Source organism: Orussus abietinus, unplaced genomic scaffold, assembly GCF_000612105.2.
Source record: "Orussus abietinus isolate OABI.00-Male unplaced genomic scaffold, Oabi_2.0 scaffold210, whole genome shotgun sequence".
NCBI classification, from domain to species: Eukaryota; Metazoa; Arthropoda; class Insecta; order Hymenoptera; family Orussidae; genus Orussus; species Orussus abietinus.
This window is the reverse complement of record NW_019394372.1, coordinates 52,754-74,598: the sequence shown is the minus strand read 5'-3', so window position 1 is coordinate 74,598 and position 21,845 is coordinate 52,754. Positions and strand designations below refer to the sequence as shown.

General features: G+C 42.6%; 2 protein-coding genes across 5 annotated transcripts in view; one reads left to right on the top strand and one right to left on the bottom strand.

The window, feature by feature from the left end:
- The first annotated feature begins 2,878 nt into the window (after positions 1-2,878).
- Positions 2,879-13,586, top strand: LOC105704473 (spondin-1). Of its 4 annotated transcripts, none has more exons than XM_012433702.1 (12): positions 2,879-2,963; positions 6,917-7,105; positions 9,390-9,574; positions 9,915-10,103; positions 10,300-10,586; positions 10,833-11,236; positions 11,500-11,671; positions 11,754-11,994; positions 12,350-12,533; positions 12,616-12,779; positions 12,960-13,133; positions 13,215-13,586. In XM_012433702.1, exons 2-12 carry the CDS (start codon positions 6,925-6,927, stop codon positions 13,293-13,295), a joined length of 2,262 nt encoding a protein of 753 aa, XP_012289125.1. In that variant the 5' UTR covers positions 2,879-2,963; positions 6,917-6,924; the 3' UTR covers positions 13,296-13,586. The 4 variants fall into 4 exon arrangements, with proteins under 4 accessions (XP_012289125.1, XP_012289144.1, XP_012289135.1 ...); XM_012433721.2 differs by having other exon boundaries at positions 2,960-2,989; XM_012433712.1 differs by lacking the exon at positions 2,879-2,963 and adding an exon at positions 3,251-3,358.
- A 4,225-nt stretch (positions 13,587-17,811) lies between these two features.
- LOC105696714 (transient receptor potential-gamma protein) overlaps positions 17,812-21,845 on the bottom strand; it is a 34,917-nt gene continuing 30,883 nt past the window's right edge. The window contains exons 15-17 of the mRNA XM_023432055.1: positions 21,201-21,575; positions 20,116-20,595; positions 17,812-17,981 (exon numbers count right to left, since the gene is read on the bottom strand). Of these exons, the coding sequence (XP_023287823.1) occupies positions 17,812-17,981; positions 20,116-20,595; positions 21,201-21,575 (1,025 nt within the window). The remainder of the gene's footprint in view (positions 17,982-20,115; positions 20,596-21,200; positions 21,576-21,845) is intronic.

Below are 21,845 nucleotides of genomic sequence, written 5' to 3'. Positions count from 1 at the left end.
TGATTCATTCGTGGTATTTATGTTTATTGCAGGTCCATTTTGGATAACGATATCGTGCCAGGGGGGATTGTTCTGCGCAGAGGAGTAAAAGGAGTATTCAAGATGGCGGAGCAGCTTCGGAGGTTAAGTGGAGCAGGGAGCGTTTGTATGATTCATTCGTGGTATTTATGTTTATTGTAGGTCCATTTTGGATGACGATATCGTGCCAGGGGCGATTTTTCCGCGCAGGGGAGTAAAAAGAGTATTCAAGATGGCGGAGCAGCTACGGAGGTTAAGTGGAGCAGAAAGCGTTTGTATAGTTCATTCGTAGTATTTATGTTTATTGCAGGTCCATTTTGGATGACGATATCGTGCCAGGTGGGTTTTTTCTGCGCAGGGGAGTAAATGGAGTATTCAAGATGGCGGAGCAGCTACGGAGGTTAAGTGGAGCAGAAAGCGTTTGTATAGTTCATTCGTAGTATTTATGTTTATTGCAGGTCCATTTTGGATGACGATATCGTGCCAGGTGGGTTTTTTCTGCGCAGGGGAGTAAATGGAGTATTCAAGATGGCGGAGCAGCTACGGAGGTTAAGTGGAGCAGGAAGCGTTTGTATAGTTCATTCGTAGTATTTATGTTTATTGCAGGTCCATTTTGGATGACGCTCGATCGTGCCAGGTGGGATTGTTCCGCGCAAAGGAGTAAAAGAGAATTATCGCGAGCCCCTTTCTCTTCCTGGTCAGAAGCGTAATCGGACGTAAGAGTACCCTCGGGGTATTGGTCAATCTGGCCGTCGATGATGAGTCATATGAAAATTTTAACGCGGCTTCGAGATCGATCTTTCGGAGGTGGTATTGAGGAGGCTTCAATTTTTAGGTTAATTTCTCCGACGCCGTGGTAGTTGCCCCGAAGAAGGATCTCTTATCGCGGAATTCGGAGAAGAGGCTCTTTCGGGGAATGGAACTGGAATTCGTTATGGACTTTGTATTTTCCTTTTTGTATCTCATGGTAATGCGTTGAATAAAAATTGTGGAAATGGATTGGACTGGTTTTTGATGCTGCATTCCGACATTTAGGGAGATTGTAAATGAATCGATTTTTTCTTTATATTATTAGGTAGTTACTTTTAGGTTAAGCAATCATGTGCCAATGGACTGGAACTCTAGGAAGAGTAAATAGTGAGTGATTGAATTTTTTAAGTACCTCGTGAGCTCGGACATTTAATTGCAACATTTAAGTAACTGCTCACCGTGAGTCATACATCACTTGCACTGATATTACGCAGTAATGCGTTTTAGGTCTCCGGTCTTCATTTTAGAATTAATTTCAAACTGGCAGTGCAATATATCTATGATGCGTAAAACGAACATATGAAAGCACGCGTCGGTGAGATTTATTTCGATGACGTGAGATGTTCGAGCGAGAGCTCGACTGGAAGATGCAAGAAAGCCTTTTTTATGCTTCAGGGCACTGACCAATCGAGTTCGCGAGATTGGATGATGATTAATGATTTTGAGCCTGTTATGGTGTACCATTGCGAATTTTTAACCAAGCCGAGATGAAACGACCGATGCTCGTACTAGGTTTTGCACTCTTCGATTTATGATGTTAAAGGAGGGCAGGCTAGGAAAGAGTCTGCGTAGGAGGAGATTTTTTGCAACGCGGAATGCGTAGACGAGCCCCAAAGCGTCGCGTTTCCTTGCCCTAAATTGCTTAATGAAATCTTAAAGTAGAGGCTTATCGAGCTGAACTGTGCTCGTAAAATGCCTTTAGCAGGGACTTAGACTAATTTTAACCGGACGTTAAAATAAATTGTGGCATTATATCAAGGAGAGACAAAAATCGATCAAAGGGAAACTATTGTTCAATGAGCCGCATTAACTAAAGGACACTTTATCGATGCGAGAAAATAATTATTTTGACGCGAGGCATTATACGTCGCTTAAGGTGACATGAAAGGGTCATTCGATATATATATAAAACGTCGAAACATTTATAAAACTTTTTTTCAAACCGAGTGCGCCGTGACATTTGAAACTTCGGCACGTGATTTTTGAGGCCCTAAGGAAGGGCCTCAATTATCACGCGTTGAAGTTTCAAATGATTCGATGCATCCAGTTTGGATAAAGGTTTATATATATTTTGACGTTCTATATATATTGAATGACCCTTTCATATCATCTTAAGCCTTTAAGGCTTTAACATTACCGCGTCGGGAACGGGAAAATGCTTTTCACTTTGCTTTTCGATCCTTTTCAGCTTTCTCCAGGCCCTTAGCTTATCTACCGCCACGAGTAAACAGTTCTCCACGGAACATATATAATTCTGAGAGAAGCATTTACTATAAGACTGTACTTTATCTGCATGGAGTCAACGCTTATGAAGATACGCTGACCCGCGACCGACCTCGTGACTCTCGATAAATAACTCGAAATATTACCGGGTAATGTTACCGACTGCCTCTTCATATTCCGACACCTCCTGTTACCCTGATTCCTGCACTTACCGTTGACTCGAAACGTTAGGTCAATTTCAATTACATCTTCATCATTACTTCGATATCCGAGCCATCCTCGTGCCAATTGAAGATACCTCCGAAGCGCGAGAGTACGATGACCTAAAATAAAGAAATAATAAATGAGAAAAGTGAATATTTGTAACAGCATTACTTAACTGCAGTGGTCTGATGTGTACATTGTCATTTTTTGGAATTACCTGACGAGATCGACGTGCGCCATTTTCGGAAGAATTTCTCTTATCAATGGAACTTTCTTGGGATTTAATTATTAATGTCAGTCATGCCCGAAGGTTGGATATCGTTAAATATGGAGTATTAGCGGCATGTAATGAGTAATATTACCGATGTATCAAGCTTCTGATACATTTCGAATGTTACCACAGACTTTCCCGATCTGCGATAGTCGCCGCTCCCTCTTCGTCGTCCCGTTTAGTCGTATCTCGTCAGTCTCTCGGTTTACTTAACTTGGTGAGTTGGTCCGTCTCCTCTTGCTCGTGGGTATTTTTTACTAACATTTATTAACGCAAACAACGCGTAAGTGACTCACCAGCTAGGCATTTAATTTGTCCACTTTGAAAGAGATCCAGTAATCATACAAATAATCCACTTGAGGCCCCGAAAATTGTGACTTGAAATCGGTGCAATGTTTGTCAATGCGGTTTTTTTATTAAACCGTTTCTCAAGAATCATAATGAATTATTGTCTAAGAACGACTAACCTCAACAGTTTCGTGACAATATCTTTTATTTCACCGCAGTGGCTAAAACAACTCGAGGGAAATCCTGTTTCCTTAATTAGAGAATCGCAGCAATTACCTCATTAACGAACTTGCTTGGACCAGAATCTTTTCTAACGCCGATACGGTTTGTACTTATCATACTCTTTCGATAAACGTCTATGCATTTAATAGTTCCTATAAAGAAAATGATTTAAGTAAGAAAATAAATTATTTGATAATGTATCATTGATCCTTTCCAACATTAAGAGAAAAGGTTATTCGCATCGGGAAATAAATCACTCGTAAACGTAATATCAGTCCCTAAAAATATTACCGTTGAAGGTTGTGTATTAAAATAGGGAAATAATTCACTTGGATATGGATCATCAATTTTCCGGGATATTGCGCAGGAATATTGCGTTTAATTTTCGTTCGACCACGTGGAAACCTTTCGGGTCGTCTAATTTATTTATCAATCTTCGGACAGCATCTCGTTTTACTTAACTCAATGAATCCGCACATGCGCTCTCGTAATATTCGACCATCGATGTACCGATATTCTCTCGGGGCATAAGTGCGGTCTTACGTGAGATCGCAACCGGTGTACATAACCTATTCGGCGAGTCTCTTAATTAGCACTCGGCCTCATGTTGCAATAATTAAATATATAAGGCGCGTAAAATTCGGCCCGAGGCGAAGCCCCGAGTGCGAGTTGTGTTTCTCGTGAAAGGATGACGAACCGAGGAAAAAAAGCCGCAATAGATATATACCCCGTCATTCCTCCAATGATTCTTTACTCTTACTCGCAGTGCTCCTTACTCTCGGTCACTTTTATCAAACCAAGTCAAAGGGACATCCATATCCATATTTGTCGTTTCGTGCAATTGCTTTTCGGCCATTCATGCAGTTGTCGCAAGTTCGCTATGAGTGAGTTTTTTTGAAAATGAATTTATGATCCCCTGATTATAGGAATGTACATTTTTGATAAGGATGAGAAAAATAGTATTGCTAGAAAATGTTCCGTTTAACATTAGTCGTGATGCTCTTTACTCTCGGTCACTTTTATCAAACCAAGTTAAAGGGACATCCATATCCATATTTGTCGTTTCGAATGGTCGCTTATCGGCCATTCATGTAGTTGTCACCAGATCGCTGTGCGTGAGTTTTTTTGAAAATGAATTTATGATCCCCTGATTATAGGAATGTACATTTTTCGAAAGGATGAGAAAAATAGTATTGTTAGAAAATGTTCAGTTTAGGATTTGTTATTCCAAAGAAATTTAAGAGGAAGCCTTTTATCGCGCGATGTTAACACTAATCAACTGTTTTTCAACAGTATTTGCATCCGCATAGGATGTCCGGAGAAACCGGGCGATACGTCCCTTTATCATGGTCCATTGTTGCAGGACTTCTGTGTTATTATCAGTTTCCCAGAAATCGGTCAATATCCCACGCTTCTTGTGGTTGGATCATCGCTTTTTGTTGTTACTGTTGGTTTGAATTCCACCTGTTTGATGTTCCTACATTTTTTAAATCAAGATATTTTTCACATGATTTGAAAAGTTGGGGCGATATTTCCGGGCCTTCTCATTTTTTGTCAATTTTTTGAGGTCACGAATTTCGCGATTTCCATTATCATCTTTGCGAATGCGTTCTATATTTCAATTCGACCTGTTTGATATTTCTACATTTTTAAATCGAGATATTTTTTAGATTAGTTACAAAGTTGGGGGGTATTTCCGAGCCTTCTCATCTTTTGTCAATTTTTTGAGGTCACGAGTTTTGCGATTTCCATTATCATCGTTGCGAATGCGTTCTATATTCTCAATTCCACCAGTGTGATATTTCTAAACTTTTCAAATCAAGATATTTTTCAGGTGATTTGAAAAGTTGGGGCGATATTTCCGGGTCTTCTCATTTTTTGTCAATTTTTTGAGGTCACGAGTTTTGCGATTTCCATTATCATCGTTGCGAATGCGTTCTATATTCTCAATTCCACCTGTGTGATATTTCTAAATTTTTCAAATCAAGATATTTTTCAAGTGAGTAGAAAAGTTGGGGCGATATTTCCGGGCCTTCTCATTTTTTGTCAATTTTTTGAGGTCACGAGTTTTGCGATTTCCATTATCATCGTTGCGAATGCGTTCTATATTGTCAATTCCACCTGTGTGATATTTCTAAATTTTTCAAATCAAGATATTTTTCAGGTGATTTTAAAAGTTGGGGCGATATTTCCGGGCCTTCTCATTTTTTGTCAATTTTTTGAGGTCACGAGTTTCGCGATTTCCATTAACAGCGTCGCGAATGCGTCCCAAAGATCTACACCCACGCGAGATCTCGTAATGGTCTCGGTCTCGGGTCTGTTTCCAAAGCCCATCAGAGTTGACCGGTAAATGTAACGTCCTCGTTCCCAGAGAGACGCACAATTGCACGTTCTCGCGGGAATTCGTTCCGTTTTGCGACAGCCATGACGATCTTTCGCTCATCGGGTCGGCCGACGCTCCAGGGGTCGCCATTATCCTCTCTCCGGGCGCTGCGAAACAAGAACGCGAACGAATGCATGACTCGTTGCTAAATATTAACACATGACAAGAAATCACGCGTTATTCCCATCCAGCAATAAAATGTCCAGTCTGCGAAGTGTTAAGTTCGCGGCTCTCGATACAAAGTCCGTGGTTTAAGAATTGATAATACTGGACGAACTGGTTAAATCGGCGACGTCAGTAGCTAGGGCTTAAAAATAAGATTCGGAATTATTTAAAAATAGTATCTCGTGACAAGGATCAAAAATAAGTCTTCAGCATCCATCGATATGAAGACCCTAGAATAAACCAGAAAAATAGAGCTCCGACGTGAGATTCGAATATAAGACTTGAAATAAAGACTCCAAAATAAGACGACACGAAATGTCATCGCAGTAGAACTCCGAAATAAATCGGCAAAATAAAACCACCAGATTCGACAGCCACCACCATCAGCAAATCATGATTTCGAAGTAAGATCTTAAAACAAGAGAAAACTAGAGGCTCCAAAATAAGCCACCGAATTAAAATTTCAAAATAAGAATTACACGATGTGTCTTCAAAGTAAATAGGCCAGGAATATGAAACCACAACATGAGATTCTAAAATAAGATTCCAAAGTAGACTTCGAAATGAGACTAGAAGTCCTCAATGTGAAACTCCAGAAGTGAGACTCCGAGGTTGCGAAATCTTCGCGGAAGGGAAATGTACAGCGCGATGCAGTACACTCTCTCCTATTTCCTATTTGCACGGTTGGATTATCATCGGGGTCATTATCAGGGAGAAGTGTACGAAGAGTCAGTCTTTCCCGGCACACATCAGTGCCATTACCAGGAGATCTAGATCGCGCAATCGAGTACGCTCGATCGTGCAACTTGGCCATATACGCGAGACGTAATTGCCGTAATCGGCCCAGTAGGTAATCCAGGCACCGACCAAGGTAAATTACGCTCATGAAGTCGAGGGGGGCAATTTCGAGGGCTGGAAAAAGACGAACGATCTCAGCCAACTCTCTCGACCCTCCGACCAGAATCGGTTTCTCCAACTTTCCCTGGCACGACTTCGCGATTTAGGAAATCGGGAATTTCTTCGGTAGCTTTTATCGTCACCGCCTGGACAATGTCGGGCCTTTTAATGCAATTTATCGCCCGTGTATCATGCTCCATGTTTTCTATTTCCAGCCGGGAAAATGTTGCGATATATCTTGGCGGCTTGTTTGGTCGCCATTGTCCAATCGGCATGTCCTGTTCGCCCATCGAATGAACATTCCACCAGTCCTAGGACTCCTGGAGATGGAGGATACCAGATCCTGATGAGCGGAAAGGACAGCACTTACATCGCGAATGCCGTTTACACGATCAGTCTTCAAGGTTTGTACAGTCAGATGTCTGGGAACAATGTGGCTTAACGGCGTTCACCACCAAGTGAGGACGATGACTTCCACCGCTAGATGGCATTAGGATCGGATTCGGTGGGTGGTAATCAAAACGTACTTTCTCGCTCGGATGAGGGAGACGCGACGCATAATGGGCAGTGTTTAGCAACGAGCGAAAAATGTGTGCGTATTTTGCACGTACATAACTCACACAACGGCTAGACNTACATTTTTTTACTTCACGATTGTTATCGGACACTTCATTTAGTATCAACAAACACGAGAAATTTTTCTAATATTTTTGTTCCGCTATTTCATTATGGGAGCAAGACGTGTGATTTCGATTTTAAATATTTTTAAAACGTTTATAATGTATTCGGAAGATAATATTTAAAGAATACTTGTATTAACCATGAAACGAAATGTTTTGTATATCTGGTAGAAAAAATTATGAAAACGCATGAAATTGCAAAACGCAAACGCATTCGAATACAACACTTCATTTTTAAAGGTATTGGACCAAACTGTTCGAAACTTTGACACATCACTCCTGATCATTTAAGAATTGTCCTGACACATTGAAAATTTGGATGTTTGGAAACAATTTTTTAACTTAGCCCAGTCCAGAACCAAAATGGCGTCGAGCTCTCATATTTCGATCAATATACAATTATCGAAGGCTCTGATATGAGAAACGAAAGGGTCAGGACATTTTACGACAATTTAGAACACTCTGGTAATCGATAAACTCGCATTTGAACGGGATAAAGGCCAAAAAAGTGTTGTATGTGCTTCTATGCTAAAACGATGGGAATGCGAGATCTCGGGGTGAAAATGTAATTCATCTGGAAATCACAGATGGCGCAGGGTGTCCCTCTGCAATCAATTAGGGCCCTAGAAAGAATGAATCCAGAGGATTTCTGGAGTTTTACTTCGATTTCTTGATATTTATTGTACGAAAACGAGTATGCCATTTGGTACAATACCCAATATAATTCGACACAGCTGTCAATATAAAGAGGAACGTCGGCAACGTAGGTATTTAGAAAAATCTTCTTCATCGACTTCGATCAAGGTGAAGTGAAACCCCCCTAGTAGCATAGAATAATTTCTAAATATTTCTTTGTAATCTTTGCTAAATATCTCAAGCGACAGATTTCTTTAAGATTTCTTCTAGATTTCATTCGAAGACATTTGAAATATTTCTTCAAAATCTCAATGACATATTTAGTTTCAATCATTTATAAACATATATAGAAATTTATTTTTTAACCCATGAACATAATAAAAATACATTTTTTTACTTCACGATTGTTATCGGACACTTCATTTAGTATCAACAAACACGAGAAATTTTTCTAATATTTTTGTTCCGCTATTTCATTATGGGAGCAAGACGTGTGATTTCGATTTTAAATATTTTTAAAACGTTTATAATGTATTCGGAAGATAATATTTAAAGAATACTTGTATTAACCATGAAACGAAATGTTTTGTATATCTGGTAGAAAAAATTATGAAAACGCATGAAATTGCAAAACGCAAACGCATTCGAATACAACACTTCATTTTTAAAGGTATTGGACCAAACTGTTCGAAACTTTGACACATCACTCCTGATCATTTAAGAATTGTCCTGACACATTGAAAATTTGGATGTTTGGAAACAATTTTTTAACTTAGCCCAGTCCAGAACCAAAATGGCGTCGAGCTCTCATATTTCGATCAATATACAATTATCGAAGGCTCTGATATGAGAAGCGAAAGGGTCAGGACATTTTACGACAATTTAGAACACTCTGGTAATCGATAAACTCGCATTTCAACGGGATAAAGGCAAAAAAAGTGTCGTATGCGCTTCTATGATAAAACGATGGGAATACGAGATCTCGGGGTGAAAATTTAATTGATCTGGAAATCACAGATGACGCAGGGTGTCCCTCTGCAGTCAATTAGGGCCCTAGAAAGCACGAATCCAGAGGATTTCTGGAGTTTTACTTCGATTTCTTCATATTTATTGTACAAAAACGACAGGTGGAGTATGCCATTTAATACAATATCCAATATAATTCGACATAGCTATCAATATGAAAATGAACGTCGGCAACGTAGGTATTTAGAAATATTTTCTTTATCGACATCGATTAAGTTCCTCGACGTGTTTCACTTCACCTTAAAGGTTCTACAATTAGGGCACTGAGAATGGAAGGTGTTGTTAAAGGAGAATACGAAGAGGTGCCTGAAGAGATGCGCGCGCTGATATGTTGAACCTTTTTCAGGGTCGCGCACCCACGAAAGGCTTCAGCAATTCACGAGATTCACGCTCTCTTTGGATTCCCAACACTCACCTAAAAGCTCGAATGCCCGAGTTGGATTCTTCCAGCTGTTTTCCGATTCGTTGACTTCCTTCAACGAGGACTGTGTCAACACGATCTCCGAGGCGACCGACTATCCGAAATCGGAGGTAATCTCTCAAAAGTATCTCTCCTAAATCCAAAGGACCTTTTTTCATCGAGAATAGCTTTCAATTAAGTCCAAGTTGTGGAAGGAAGAAAGGGGTTCTTAAAGAGCATCGTTGACCTTAGATAAGTCTGAATTCAGGGAATCGTATCGAGAATGTTCTCTGTGAACCCGTGGACTTAATTCAAAGTCTGAAAGTAAATCGTCCTGGCTGGCTTCCGGCCAAAGGACTCTATACGGTCCATTCTTCTCAGGATTGTATAAAATTTCCCGATTCTTCCTCCCCTGACCGCTTTTGCCCTCCCCTTGTATGCCGTAAACGTAAGACGATGTCTCTGGCGCAGATCCAAGTTATGTGGAAAGCTCCACCTGCTGGATCTGGATGTGTCATCTTCAGCGCCATGGTTTTGGAGAACCGTGATCGGTGGTTTGCTGAGGACGGAGGACTAACCAAGACTGTCTGCGAAACCAGCGCTTCAGAAATCGAAACGGCCGAAGAAAGATGCTGCGCCTGTGACGAGGCCAAGTATTCCGTAAGTACCTTGATCGGTACATATTTTCCACAAGTTAATTAAACACAAAAAATTCACATCAATATTGAGATAAGTTCATGGAAATGAGATGACGAATCTTTCTCATCATTTTTGCCTGTCAGGAATTAATCCTGAATTTAGTACAGAGGAATATGAGGAGGGATGATGGTTTTAGTGCTGATGTTTCTCGTTGCAGTTGATCATGGAGGGTATCTGGTCCAACATAACCCACCCCAAGGACTTCCCCTTCTCAGCCTGGCTGACTCACTTCAGCGACTTGATCGGAGCTTCCCATGAAAGCAACTTCTCCTTTTGGGGTCGGGATCACATAGCCACCGACGGTTTTCGACAACTAGCCGAATGGGGATCAGCCTCAGGGGTGGAAGCTGAACTCAGGGAGAAAGCGAGACACCTGAAGACGCTGATCAAAGCTGCTGGGTTGTGGTATCCGGACGTCAACACGAACACCACCACTAACTTTAAGTAAGCCCTCTCCAGTTAATTCCACGGTTACTTCTACACTCAATGCAACTCATATGTCCATAGCTACTCGAAAGACATGATTCTGAAAATCCGATACCACTTTCGTATGGTATCGTCCGCATAGATTCAGAAATTTTCGAGGTCTTCAAGTCATCCCGAAGTTTCACTTCACTACCTAGACGACCATCAAACGTCTTGTGATTATGATTTTTCCTTTTCAATGCAGCTTTTTTAATCTACTTTTAGGGTGGACCGGAACCATCCCCTGGTCTCGGTGGCGTCCATGTTGGGTCCATCGCCCGACTGGGTGGTCGGCATCAGCAAGTTGAACCTTTGCCAAAAGGACTGTTCATGGGCGAAGAGCATGATCATCGACCTGTACCCCTGGGACGCCGGTACCGATAATGGTATCAGCTACATGTCTCCAAACTCGGAGACCAACCCGCGGGAGAAAATGAAGCCCATCACCACTTCTTACCCTGAAGACCCCAGGTCGCCTTTCTACGATCCTACTGGAAAACCGATGCTACCCTTGGCTAGAATGTATCTAACCCGTGAAGAGATCATCCCTCGAAGCTGCAGCGAAGATGCCCTGAGGCAACAGATCGCTGCCCTGGAGGTTGCCGAAAACACCGAACAGATTCCTAGGCGTATGTCAATTGTACAGCAGAAAAAAGCACATTTTGTTATTGACACGCGCAGAAGGAAGTTTCCGATACCTCAAGAGTAACATTTAGTCATTTAGTTTTAGTTGTTAGCCTCGGTATAAGTATTAAATAAAACCACATCGTCTTGCCTTTCATTGAGGTCTCCATGGCTTGGCACCAAAAAGTCGCTGCATATTAAATTGAGAAAAAATCGGAATTACGTACTTGGCACGACGGAATCACTTATTTTATTTCTTTCCCGGTAGCCGAATGTCAGACGACTGAGTACACCCCGTGGTCCCAGTGTTCTGTAACCTGCGGGAAAGGGTTAAGGATGCGAACCCGACAGTACAGGATCCCTCAGAAGGCAGCCATGATGAACTGTAACAGACAGCTTATTTCCAAGGAGATGTGCGTGGCGGCTCTGCCAGAGTGTCCGTAAGTCACTGATACATCTACTACGGATAAAATTGGAAATATAGAAATTATACCAGTTATATTAATGTCATATTTCTTTCAGAGGTGAAGAGGAAAGTAGAGGTCTGCAGATCGACAATGACGCGGTTTGTGAGACGACGGAATGGGGTCCTTGGTCGGAATGCTCCGCGACTTGTGGGATTGGGATCAAAATGCGCACCAGGAGATTCAGGGACAGATTGAGTCGCAAGAAGTGTCCTCACATTTCGTTGGTTGAGAAGGAGAAGTGCATGGAGCCACCTTGTGCACCTGGAACGGAAGAACTCCCAGATCCTATCTGCAAGGTTACGTTTTTTTTTTGTTTGTTCATTTCCCAAGTGACGCTCGGATCAATTCGATTATTTTAATCGACTTCGACATCCCCTTAAGCGTTCGTGTAAATTTTCAGTAAGAAAAAATCTATCGTTTTTATTTTTTTCCTATATATGTACAGGTTACGTAAATTTCCTATTTCTTTTTTCATGAGACATCATGGCAACCGGTAATTGCTGTTGCTTATTTTTTTTTTTTTTCATTTACCAAGTGGTGCTCGGATCAATTCGATTATTTTAATTGACTTCGACATCCCCTTAAGAATTCCTGTAAAGTTCGAGGAAGAAAAAATCGATCGTTTTTATTTTTTGTCCTATATATGTACAGGTTACGGATTGGTCAGTCTGGTCTCCTTGTAGTGCCACTTGCGGTAAAGGAGTGAAACTTAGGACGAGGTTGCTAATGGTCGAGCCGTCTCTGCAAGAGGAATGTTCCGGTAGAGTGGAACTTCTTCAGCAAAGGCCTTGCCTGGAGCAGGCGGATTGCACCTTCGACATGGCAACGGCAAAAGGCAAGAAGACGAAAATTGTGACAGTCTTGCGATTGATATTACTCCCATGAAACAGACGAATGAATTTTTCTTCTTCTTCTAGTGGTGTGCATGGAAGAGGCTGACCCTGGACCCTGCAGAGGCTACTTCCAGAGGTGGGCTTTCGACTCGCGAAAACTGATGTGCGTGCCTTTTGCATATGGCGGCTGTCGTGGAAACAGGAATAATTTCCTGACTACGGATGAGTGCACCAATACTTGCAGCGTTGTAAGAGAAACAATGGCAGATGCCTTATTAACAAGATTTCGACATTATCTCTCGTTCCTTCAAGATGAAGAATTATAAATTTTGACTCCTTTTTACCATAGAACGTTTAGGATTTTTTAGCCTTATATAAACTGTAAGGTTTTTACTTTTTCTTTTTTTTTTTGTTACGACGTTCTTCAGGTGAGAGCTGCCCTCACGGGACAACCACTTCTTCGAGGTCCTAATTTTGGCGAACAGCCCTCGAGAGCTTTGATCCTACCTCCTGTGGATTGCATGGTCACTGATTGGTCACCTTGGTCTCCTTGCAGTGTTACCTGCGGTACAGGACGCGTTACCAGTTTTAGGATGATCAAAGTAAGATCCTTAATTTTTATAAATGCATAAAATGACATTAAGAGACTATTAAGTTTTAATATTTCGTATCTATCTGTCCAGCGTCAAGCCGAAAATGGCGGCCAATCCTGCCCAAGGAAACTGCAGCGCAAAGCACGGTGTCAACTCGCCCCTTGTAATTAATTAATTCAATGTAAACAATGTATAAAGCATGTAATATTTAGGGCCGAGCAATGAGATATTCATTGCAGTGCTATCTTGTAAAACTCATCCGTTTCTGATAGCAGACCTTAGATATAAAAATAAACTCGGCTATTTTCCAACTAATTATAAACGTTCATTCGTTGTTGGTTGATTGAAAGTTTATGAAGATTTTTTAAAAAGTAGCTTTTCTACCGACTCGGATACGTTGAACGTTCTTGGTCGATTGTACAGGGGTGAAGGGTAGCCAATAAACTGATGTATCAGAATAAATGATGATTTATTAGTGGTCATTTTTACCGACTTGCTAATTCGTTTTTGATTTCTATCCTCCACCCTTAACGCTTCTTTTCGAGGCTTCCTCGTCTCTCCCCTCCTTTCTCGCAGCCTTCTTTATCCCTCTTACAGAATCCTCTCAAAAATTCCCCTAAATTCTGAAAGCCTGCTGCTATCATCCTGCTCAAGTCACTTTAACGCGAACGATCGTACTTTTCGAAATGTCCGGGAGCTGTTTCTTCAAATTTCACTTGCGAACGCTATAATTAACGTCAGTTCCGATTTTACCTGATTTACAAATAAAAGAAATTCTAAGTCACTCAAGTATGCAATGTTAATGGCATAAAAGTTGATCAGCAAGAGGGATCAAGAGATTCTGGACGCGACCATTAACATAATTTACATTTCGCGGCACAAGTCGCCGGACATATCTCTGCACCATCACTTCGAGAAGTTCTGACACTATCTCGAAGAAAACAACAATAATTACATTACGATCGTTCTTTAATCTCAGCTTCCGTAACCATAGTCTTAACTCTAGGCCCATTCGAATTGCGTTCGGCCAGGACGAGCTCCTGCGAGCTTCCGGCTCTGTAGAAAAAGGAAAAGCACGTTTTAGACATGAAAACACAACACGGACGTGGGTTCCTCGCTCCAGTCGAGGTAACCTCCGTCTCTCTCATCCGGTACATTTACAATGATCATTTCATATAAACGGCTACAGACGTATGACGAATACACTTAAAAGAGTCGGGATTAGGACCTCTCGTCGATATCCTGTCCTTCCCATCAAAACCCTCGAAAAATAAATAGTTTTCATAAATCAATATAAAAAGATGACTAAACATGACGTGTAAAGCTTTCTACTGTAGAACTACACGTTTAAATGATAAAGAATTTAGCTTGATTCGGTGTTACTACCGAAATATCACATTGATCATATAATGAAGAAATTCTTCTCTGGAACATTTTGTTTAAACGTGGGTTAAAAATCCCGGAATTGTTTTTCCTTGCATCGGGGACAGATAAGACGATAACATATACGGTAAGAATATCTTCGTTCCTTCTTTAAAAGGAAATAATAAAATATATTAAATTGAATTCGGCTAAATTTTTTCAGTACAGATTCTTTATATTGATTTATGAAAACCGCTTGTTTTTTTAGCGTTTAGACTGGAGAGTGTTTCTGAAGGGGACCTTGAAGAGCCCAACGGAGGAAATCCGCGGCTCATCGTCGTCGCTTGTGGTCCGAATCACGGCTTGTCATCGTCATCATCGTCGGTACCGAGACTAACGTTACCATCTTACATAGAAGTATCATCTACGAGGTGAGGTTGTCGCGAACTCGCGTATCGCCTATGGATTAAACCCTACGACTGAACTATTCTACCGTGTTCTTGGTCGTGCCGCAATCTCCCCAGTTTTCCCCAAAAAGGGCCACGAGGACTAGAGGCGACTCTTGACAGGGATCGTCGACTCGTAAGGATCGCCGTTCGTGGCCAACGAGGAACTCCGCAGGACTGCTTATAGTCTAAGAAGTAAGTAAGGACTCTCTTCGTGGCTTCTATGGAGTCAAGTCAAAGGAAGGCGCTCGATCTTTCCCTCGTCTCGGTCGGGTCCCTCGGAATCGGGCAACGTTATTAAAATCTGACAAAACGTTAAGTAACGGCTTAGGGGTAGTCATCGTAGTCATCGACGGCACCCAGGGTCGAAGGACGACTCGTTGGGGTCATTAAAGTCTATTTCTTCCTGGCCCACCGCGGTTCTCCTTTCTGGCAGTAGTCGCTGTTCACTCGAGGACGATCGAGAAGACTCGATTGTGGCTTGGGACGCTTCTTCGACATCCCCTGATCAACAATCAACCCGTTAAAAATGATAGAGGGACCACCACGGAGTTCAAACGATTCCACTCACTGATCGGTGGACTACGTCGACAATAGTTCCACATAGAACTCTCCCAATAAAGGAACCAGACTCCTGTTACAGGTTAATCCAGCTCGACACATCGGATCCAGGACACAGGGTTCATCAGATCTCGGGTTAAACCAACCAAACCCAGAAACGAAAATACAATTGCTGATTACCCAGCTTCCTTGTCGCGAAGATCACAGCCTTTACCGCTATCTATTAGGTTATCTAGAAAGTTATTGCAATTTTTCCTCCGCGAAATTTCACGCTTTCTTCTCTACAATTAAGATGTTCTTTTTTCTTCATGTTATGCGTCATTTTACAGCGTAGACTTCGCTCTACACTATAACAATAATTTTTTCGTATATTATTCTCTGGGTTATCTGGACTGTTTAACTAAAGATGGAAAAGAAGAATAAAAATCGGGGGATTTTCTTGCACGAGTCCAAAATAGGCTATAAAGTAGCAAGGCCCACAATATCAGCAATGCAATTTGCCCAGAAATCGCTGAAAACGCACATACCTAAGGTAGGTCCTGAAACTCGCGAAATATCAAGTTTGATAAAAAATGTTGAAAATATTTATAAACAAAAGTTCATAAAATTGAAATTTCCTGGGTGTCGGGACCTTCCTTAAAGCCCCCGTATTCACATTGTAAATTTTGAAACGATTCGGTGCACCCAATTCGGAGGAAAGTTACATTAACGAGACCTCTTTAACGACACTTTCGTATCGCCTTAAGGGCGCTCACCACTCCAGCGATTTTGCAGGGCCTTACAGGGACAACGATTTTCAGCGTATTTCTAAAACCGATCGGATTCAACGAGTGCTCATATTAAAGATGAAATCTTGACCTGTGTTTATGTGGGAGCGATTTTCGATAAGTGGTTCATATAAAAAAGTGCTACAACATACTTTGAATGCTCTTTTAACTAGGAAGGAGTTGCGTTATCGAGAATCGCTCCCATAGGAACACACATCAACGTTTTATATTTAAAACGAGCATTCGTTGAGCCCGATCGGTTGAGAAATACGCTTAAAATCATAGTTCTCGTGGAGCACCTTTTTTGTGATTTTCGGGTTCCACCCGAGGAATTTGAGCTCACCTCGACCACCGTTGCCAAATCTAGGCGGAGCGTCCAACTGGCGGGTGCGGGCGCTAGGTGACGCGCACGCTTCGACGCCAAGTCAGAGCCGTTCCAGCCGTTGCGTGAGTACCATACGTGTAAGGCATGTACATATTTTTCCATCGTTGCTAAACACCGGCCATGTTGCGTTGCGTCTTACTTATCCGAGCGAGAAAGTACGTTTTGGTTACCTCCTACCGAATTCGATACTAATGCCATCTAGCGGTGGAAGTCATCGTCCCCACGTCGGTGGTGAACGCCGTTAACACGTTAAGTGCCCAGCCCGTTTTGCTTGCCGTCCCGTTCAGGTCCAGACTCGGCCGTCAAGTGGGCTACCACCAACGGGCGAACCGGAGAACAAAAATGTTAGGTTACCCCGCCAAAATATCGGCTTGAAGCCTTTACACAGAGCAAGGGAAAAGAAACTGTCAGCAGTACAAGACCTCGGCATGATTCAGTGAAAAAGGAAGACAGTGCGCATAAAATTAGAAGATACTGCACTGAACGTTACAAAAGTAATTCTCAAATGTTAGGTCGAAAAATTTAACACTAGAAGTTAGCACAATTTTTCACCAATGTAAAAAGAAAATCCACACCTTTGTTCACGTTGTTCCAATAAACTACGTTGACTTTTCTATATTATATTCTTTTTCTTAAAGCATTGACTGAACAAAAGCTGATGTCCCCTAAGGGAAATCTTTAGTCTTACAGTCAGTATGCAAGCGCAGATCCGCGCGGTACTGTAACATGAACCTAAAACCTGCGGCGTGGCACTTAACGTGTTAACCAGCAAAAACCGCAATAACTTTCCAGGCAGTCCAATAGATCCGAAATGCAAAGGAACCCGAATTAGTTGGGCGCCGTCTCCAGAGCGAAGGGAACAGGCCCAGATCGAAGACGTCGACGATCGTGCCAGCGGTCGGATTAACCGGTCCAGGGCCGGCGAAATTGAACTTCGAAGCTAGGAGAGCATTTCGGTGGGCCAGTCGACGAAATCTCGTCCAACGCCGGCCCGCGGCCGCGTTTTTGGCGTTAAGGCATCGTTGTGCGTCTGGCTAATGACGACCGCATAACCTAGGAGACGCGAGTCCCGGTCGTCGTCGCAGATGATCAGCCAAGAAGCTGACCGGAAGAATTCGGCTCGATCGTCAGGCCTCTTCCTCGCGCGTCGACGGCCTGGGGAAAGCTCAGAGCCAACCGGAGGACACGTCGTGCCCGGAGATCGGTTCGATGCCCGAGAGACGCTGAAGTTGGGTCGCCGAGCCGTTCCTCTTCATGGTCATCGAAAGCGTTCCAGAAGCTACGACGCTCTCCTCGGTTGTGGACGGGGTCAGCGGTGCTGCACTGACCACTACACCTAGAATGTGAACGTTGAAATTAGTATCTCTTGAAAATGGTACCCGCGTACGGAGTAGTATCCCTTAAGGTGAAGTGAAATACGTCGAGGAACTTGATCAACGTTGATAAAGAAGTTTTTTCTAAATGCCTACGCTGCCGATGTTCGTTTTTATATTGACAGCTGTATCGAATTATATTGGATATTGTACCAAATGGCATACTCCACCTGTCGTTTTCGTACAATCAATATAAAGAAATCGAAGTAAAACTCCAGAAATCCTCTGAATTCATGCTTTCTGGGGCCCTAATTGACTGCAGAGGGACCCCCTGCGCCATCTGTGATTTCCAGGGTAATTAAATTTCCACTCCGAGACCTCGTATTCCCATCGTTTTATACAACCCTTTTTTGCCTTTATCCCGTTCAAATGTGAGTTTATCGATTACCAAAGTGCTCTAAATTGTCGTAAAATTGTCCTGACCCTTTCGATTCTCATATCAGAGCCTTCGATAATTGTATATTGATCGAAATATGAGAGCTCGACGCTATTTTGGTTCTGGTCTGGACTGAGGTAAAAAATTTTTTTGAAAAATCCAAATTTTGGATGTGTCAGGACAATTCTTAGATGATCAGGAGTGATGTGTCAAAGTTTCGGACAGTTTGGTCTAATACCCTTAAAAAAAAGTGTTGTATTCGAATCGCCTGATTTGAAGGATGTTTCACTTCACCTTACGATGATACGAAAGGCGCTGGGACATTTAATCGACGTCGATGAGCTAAAATTCATCTATACCCTTTTTGGTGGTAATGCCATTTTGAATACTCATGTGGTAACATAAACTGTCGCGTTCCGTTACCGACATTTATATTTATATTGGTCATTTACAGTCTTCGTTAAGGATTATACGAACTGAAGCGTTCCGTATGTCATTTTTGTAGTGACGATAAAAATATCGACGTAAAACTGTCGAAATATGTTCGGGCAACTAAACGGTTTTTCGATAAAAACTAATCAAGTGCAAGGGTATACCTTGCTGAATAACGGTTCAGTTGAATTTATTGTTCTGAGTATAGGCGCATCAAACTATTGCGTAACTGTTGTGCAACTCTAGGTGTGTGTCAGGTCTTAGTATAGGATGTTCAGTTTCGAACTTTGTTCTAGTTGTTTACTTTTGAACTGGTCCTGACACCAAGGTGAGACCAGAAACGTGACACACCCTCTCAAACAGTGTACTTGTTGTTTACTTTTGAACTAGTCCTGACACCGGAGTGAAACAAGGAACGTGATACAATATCTCAAACAGAGTGGGGTTGTTATTTAATTTCGAACTAATGCTAACCCTAGAGTGATAAAGACGTGACACTATTTCTCAGCCAGAATGTACGATAGCATATTTTCGATTCAAACCCGGCATTATGGTGAGTCCAGAAATCCATACCGCAGAAATAAATAATTGTCTTAAGGGTACGTGAAAGTTGTAACTAAGAAATCAAATTCATGAAACTTTCTAACAAGCTGGGTATACCGAATCGTTTGATACTGTACAACGTGAATATGGAGGCCATAAAGAAGGTTCCGACACCCATGAAATTTAATTTTTTATAAAAAGTATCTAAATAAATTTAAAAAAAAAGTGGAAATTTTACGTGGGTCAGGACCTTCCTTCCAGCCTCCATATTCACGGTGTAAAATTTGAGACTATTCGGTAGGTTCAATTTGGAGAAAAGTTTCAGAATCGTGATTTGATGCCACTTTCGCATCACCTTAAGTCTAACCTTCACCACTATCAAGTCATTAGTAGTTGCTGTTTGATTTCTTTTCTTCCGTCTTCTATAGTATCTGAAAGTGGACTCTCTACCTCTACTGCCCAGAAATGTGATAGTATCCTCGAATCATTATTGATCATCCTTGATTGTCCTTGAATTGACTCCAACCCTTTCGCCTCATCCTCATCCTAAACGATGAGACCACATCCTAAAGTGAGGATTTGTGGTCTAGAGGTTACCAGGTAATCATTATTGATCATCTTTGATTATCCTTGAATTGAGTCCAACCCTTTCGCCTCATCCTCATCCTAAACGATGAGACCACATCCTAAAGTGAGGATTTGCGGTCTAGAGGTTAGGAGATAACACAACCGAGTAAAAAGCTAACCTTGATGCTCGCTGACACTGGCGACTTCAGTGTCCATACTAGGTTGCTGACTCTGAGTGACCTCGTGCCTCCTTGGCAAGACAGGTGCAAGTGCAAGGTCAGGACCTCTAGCAGGCACGCTACTGGCACGCTGCAGCTGCTTCCTGCAGACCTTCGAGGACAGAGTGACGGCGACAGGGTTGCTGACGGACTCGACCGGGTTCACATGGCTGGACATAACCGGCGTCGAGGACCTGGAGGCGGAGAACTTCTTGCGCTTCTTCGTCAGGGCAGCCAAAGCTGGCCCCAAGCCATGGGTGAACACGTTGTGAACCTCGTGATGGTGGACGTGGTAGGGCTGATGAGGATGGTGGGGATGGTGAGGATGGGGCTCATGGGGCGCCGTTTCCAGGGAAGACTTCGAGTCCGATGAGCCCTCCGACCTGGACCCACCATCCTCCGATGCTGGAGAGTACACCGAGTCCTCGGACCGGGACCTCCCTGCAAGGGCAAGAGTCGACTCTGCATCAGGGCTCGACTCGACCAACCTCGAGGGACAGTTCCAGGACGAATGGCATGAGGGATGTCTTTGGAAGGTCAGATCGCGTCATGTGACAAACTGAGACTACTCGCTAGAGCATACGTCGGGGGTCTAAGACCACCCGCAACAGATAGAAGGCACACGCAGAAAAATATTTGGTTGAATCGATATGATCTTTCTTTAGCCATAGAATATGGTTAGTACGCGGACAATCAGACATTTGGTTGACGTTTTGAAGTAACTCGGTACATTTATCCAAGATATTTGGTCTTTTGACTATGTTCTCTAAAATTCAAAGTCAAGGCGGGTTTGTTCATTGAACAAATTTTCTTCTGCGCGTATGGACTCACAATCAATGGTTTCTAGCTCTAATCGACTACGTCTACAGGGTGACATGCTGGAGATGCTGGACAGAGCGCGTCTCCGGTGTCTAAACCAAACCCGAATTTAATTATTGGTTTAGACACTCGGTTCAAGTGCTTTTCCACGCAGCCTCCCATGCGTTGACCTTCGGTCATACATCCACATCATGGCTTCAATGAACTACGTCATGGAATAAACTAACCGATTAGTCTGGATACCCTGCCAGCCTTGGCCGCCTCGATCAACGTTCCCCAGCGCCTCTTTCTGGAGCTGCATCTGGTGCTGCGAATTTGCCTGGATCCAGTTCCCAGGCCAGGTACGCTGTTGGTGCTGGTGTGATGAGGACTCTTCTTTGGAGGGGCACTGGGACCAAAGATGCCGCTCAGTGTGCTGCCGAACAGGTCGTGTGGGTGCTCTTGGTTGACTTGTTGAAGAGTCGCTATGAACTCCGCAACCGGGGGCAACGTGCCGCTTCCTCCGGGTTGGGGAGCGATGTTGAACCCCTTCATCAATCGGCGTTCCTTCTGGCGGTTCTTCTTGCCTCCCGCACCTACGGACAGCTCTTTAAGGGTACCGCCTACGAGGCAAACAGAAAACCAAGGACCAATCTAAAACGCACTACTGAAACCAACTCAGAAAACTTAGGATTAATATCTAACCTAGGTTTAATCGCTACTCGTTGCAATCATGCACAGAGAAATCCTCGCCTGTGATTCCCACACTAAGACAAATTTTTCGTCAAGGAAATTATTTTTTTGATAGGGGTTAATAAAATTTCAGCGTAAAATAAAAAAATATAGCCTTCACTACAAAAATGCTTAATGTTAACTCTGATTCATCCTATACG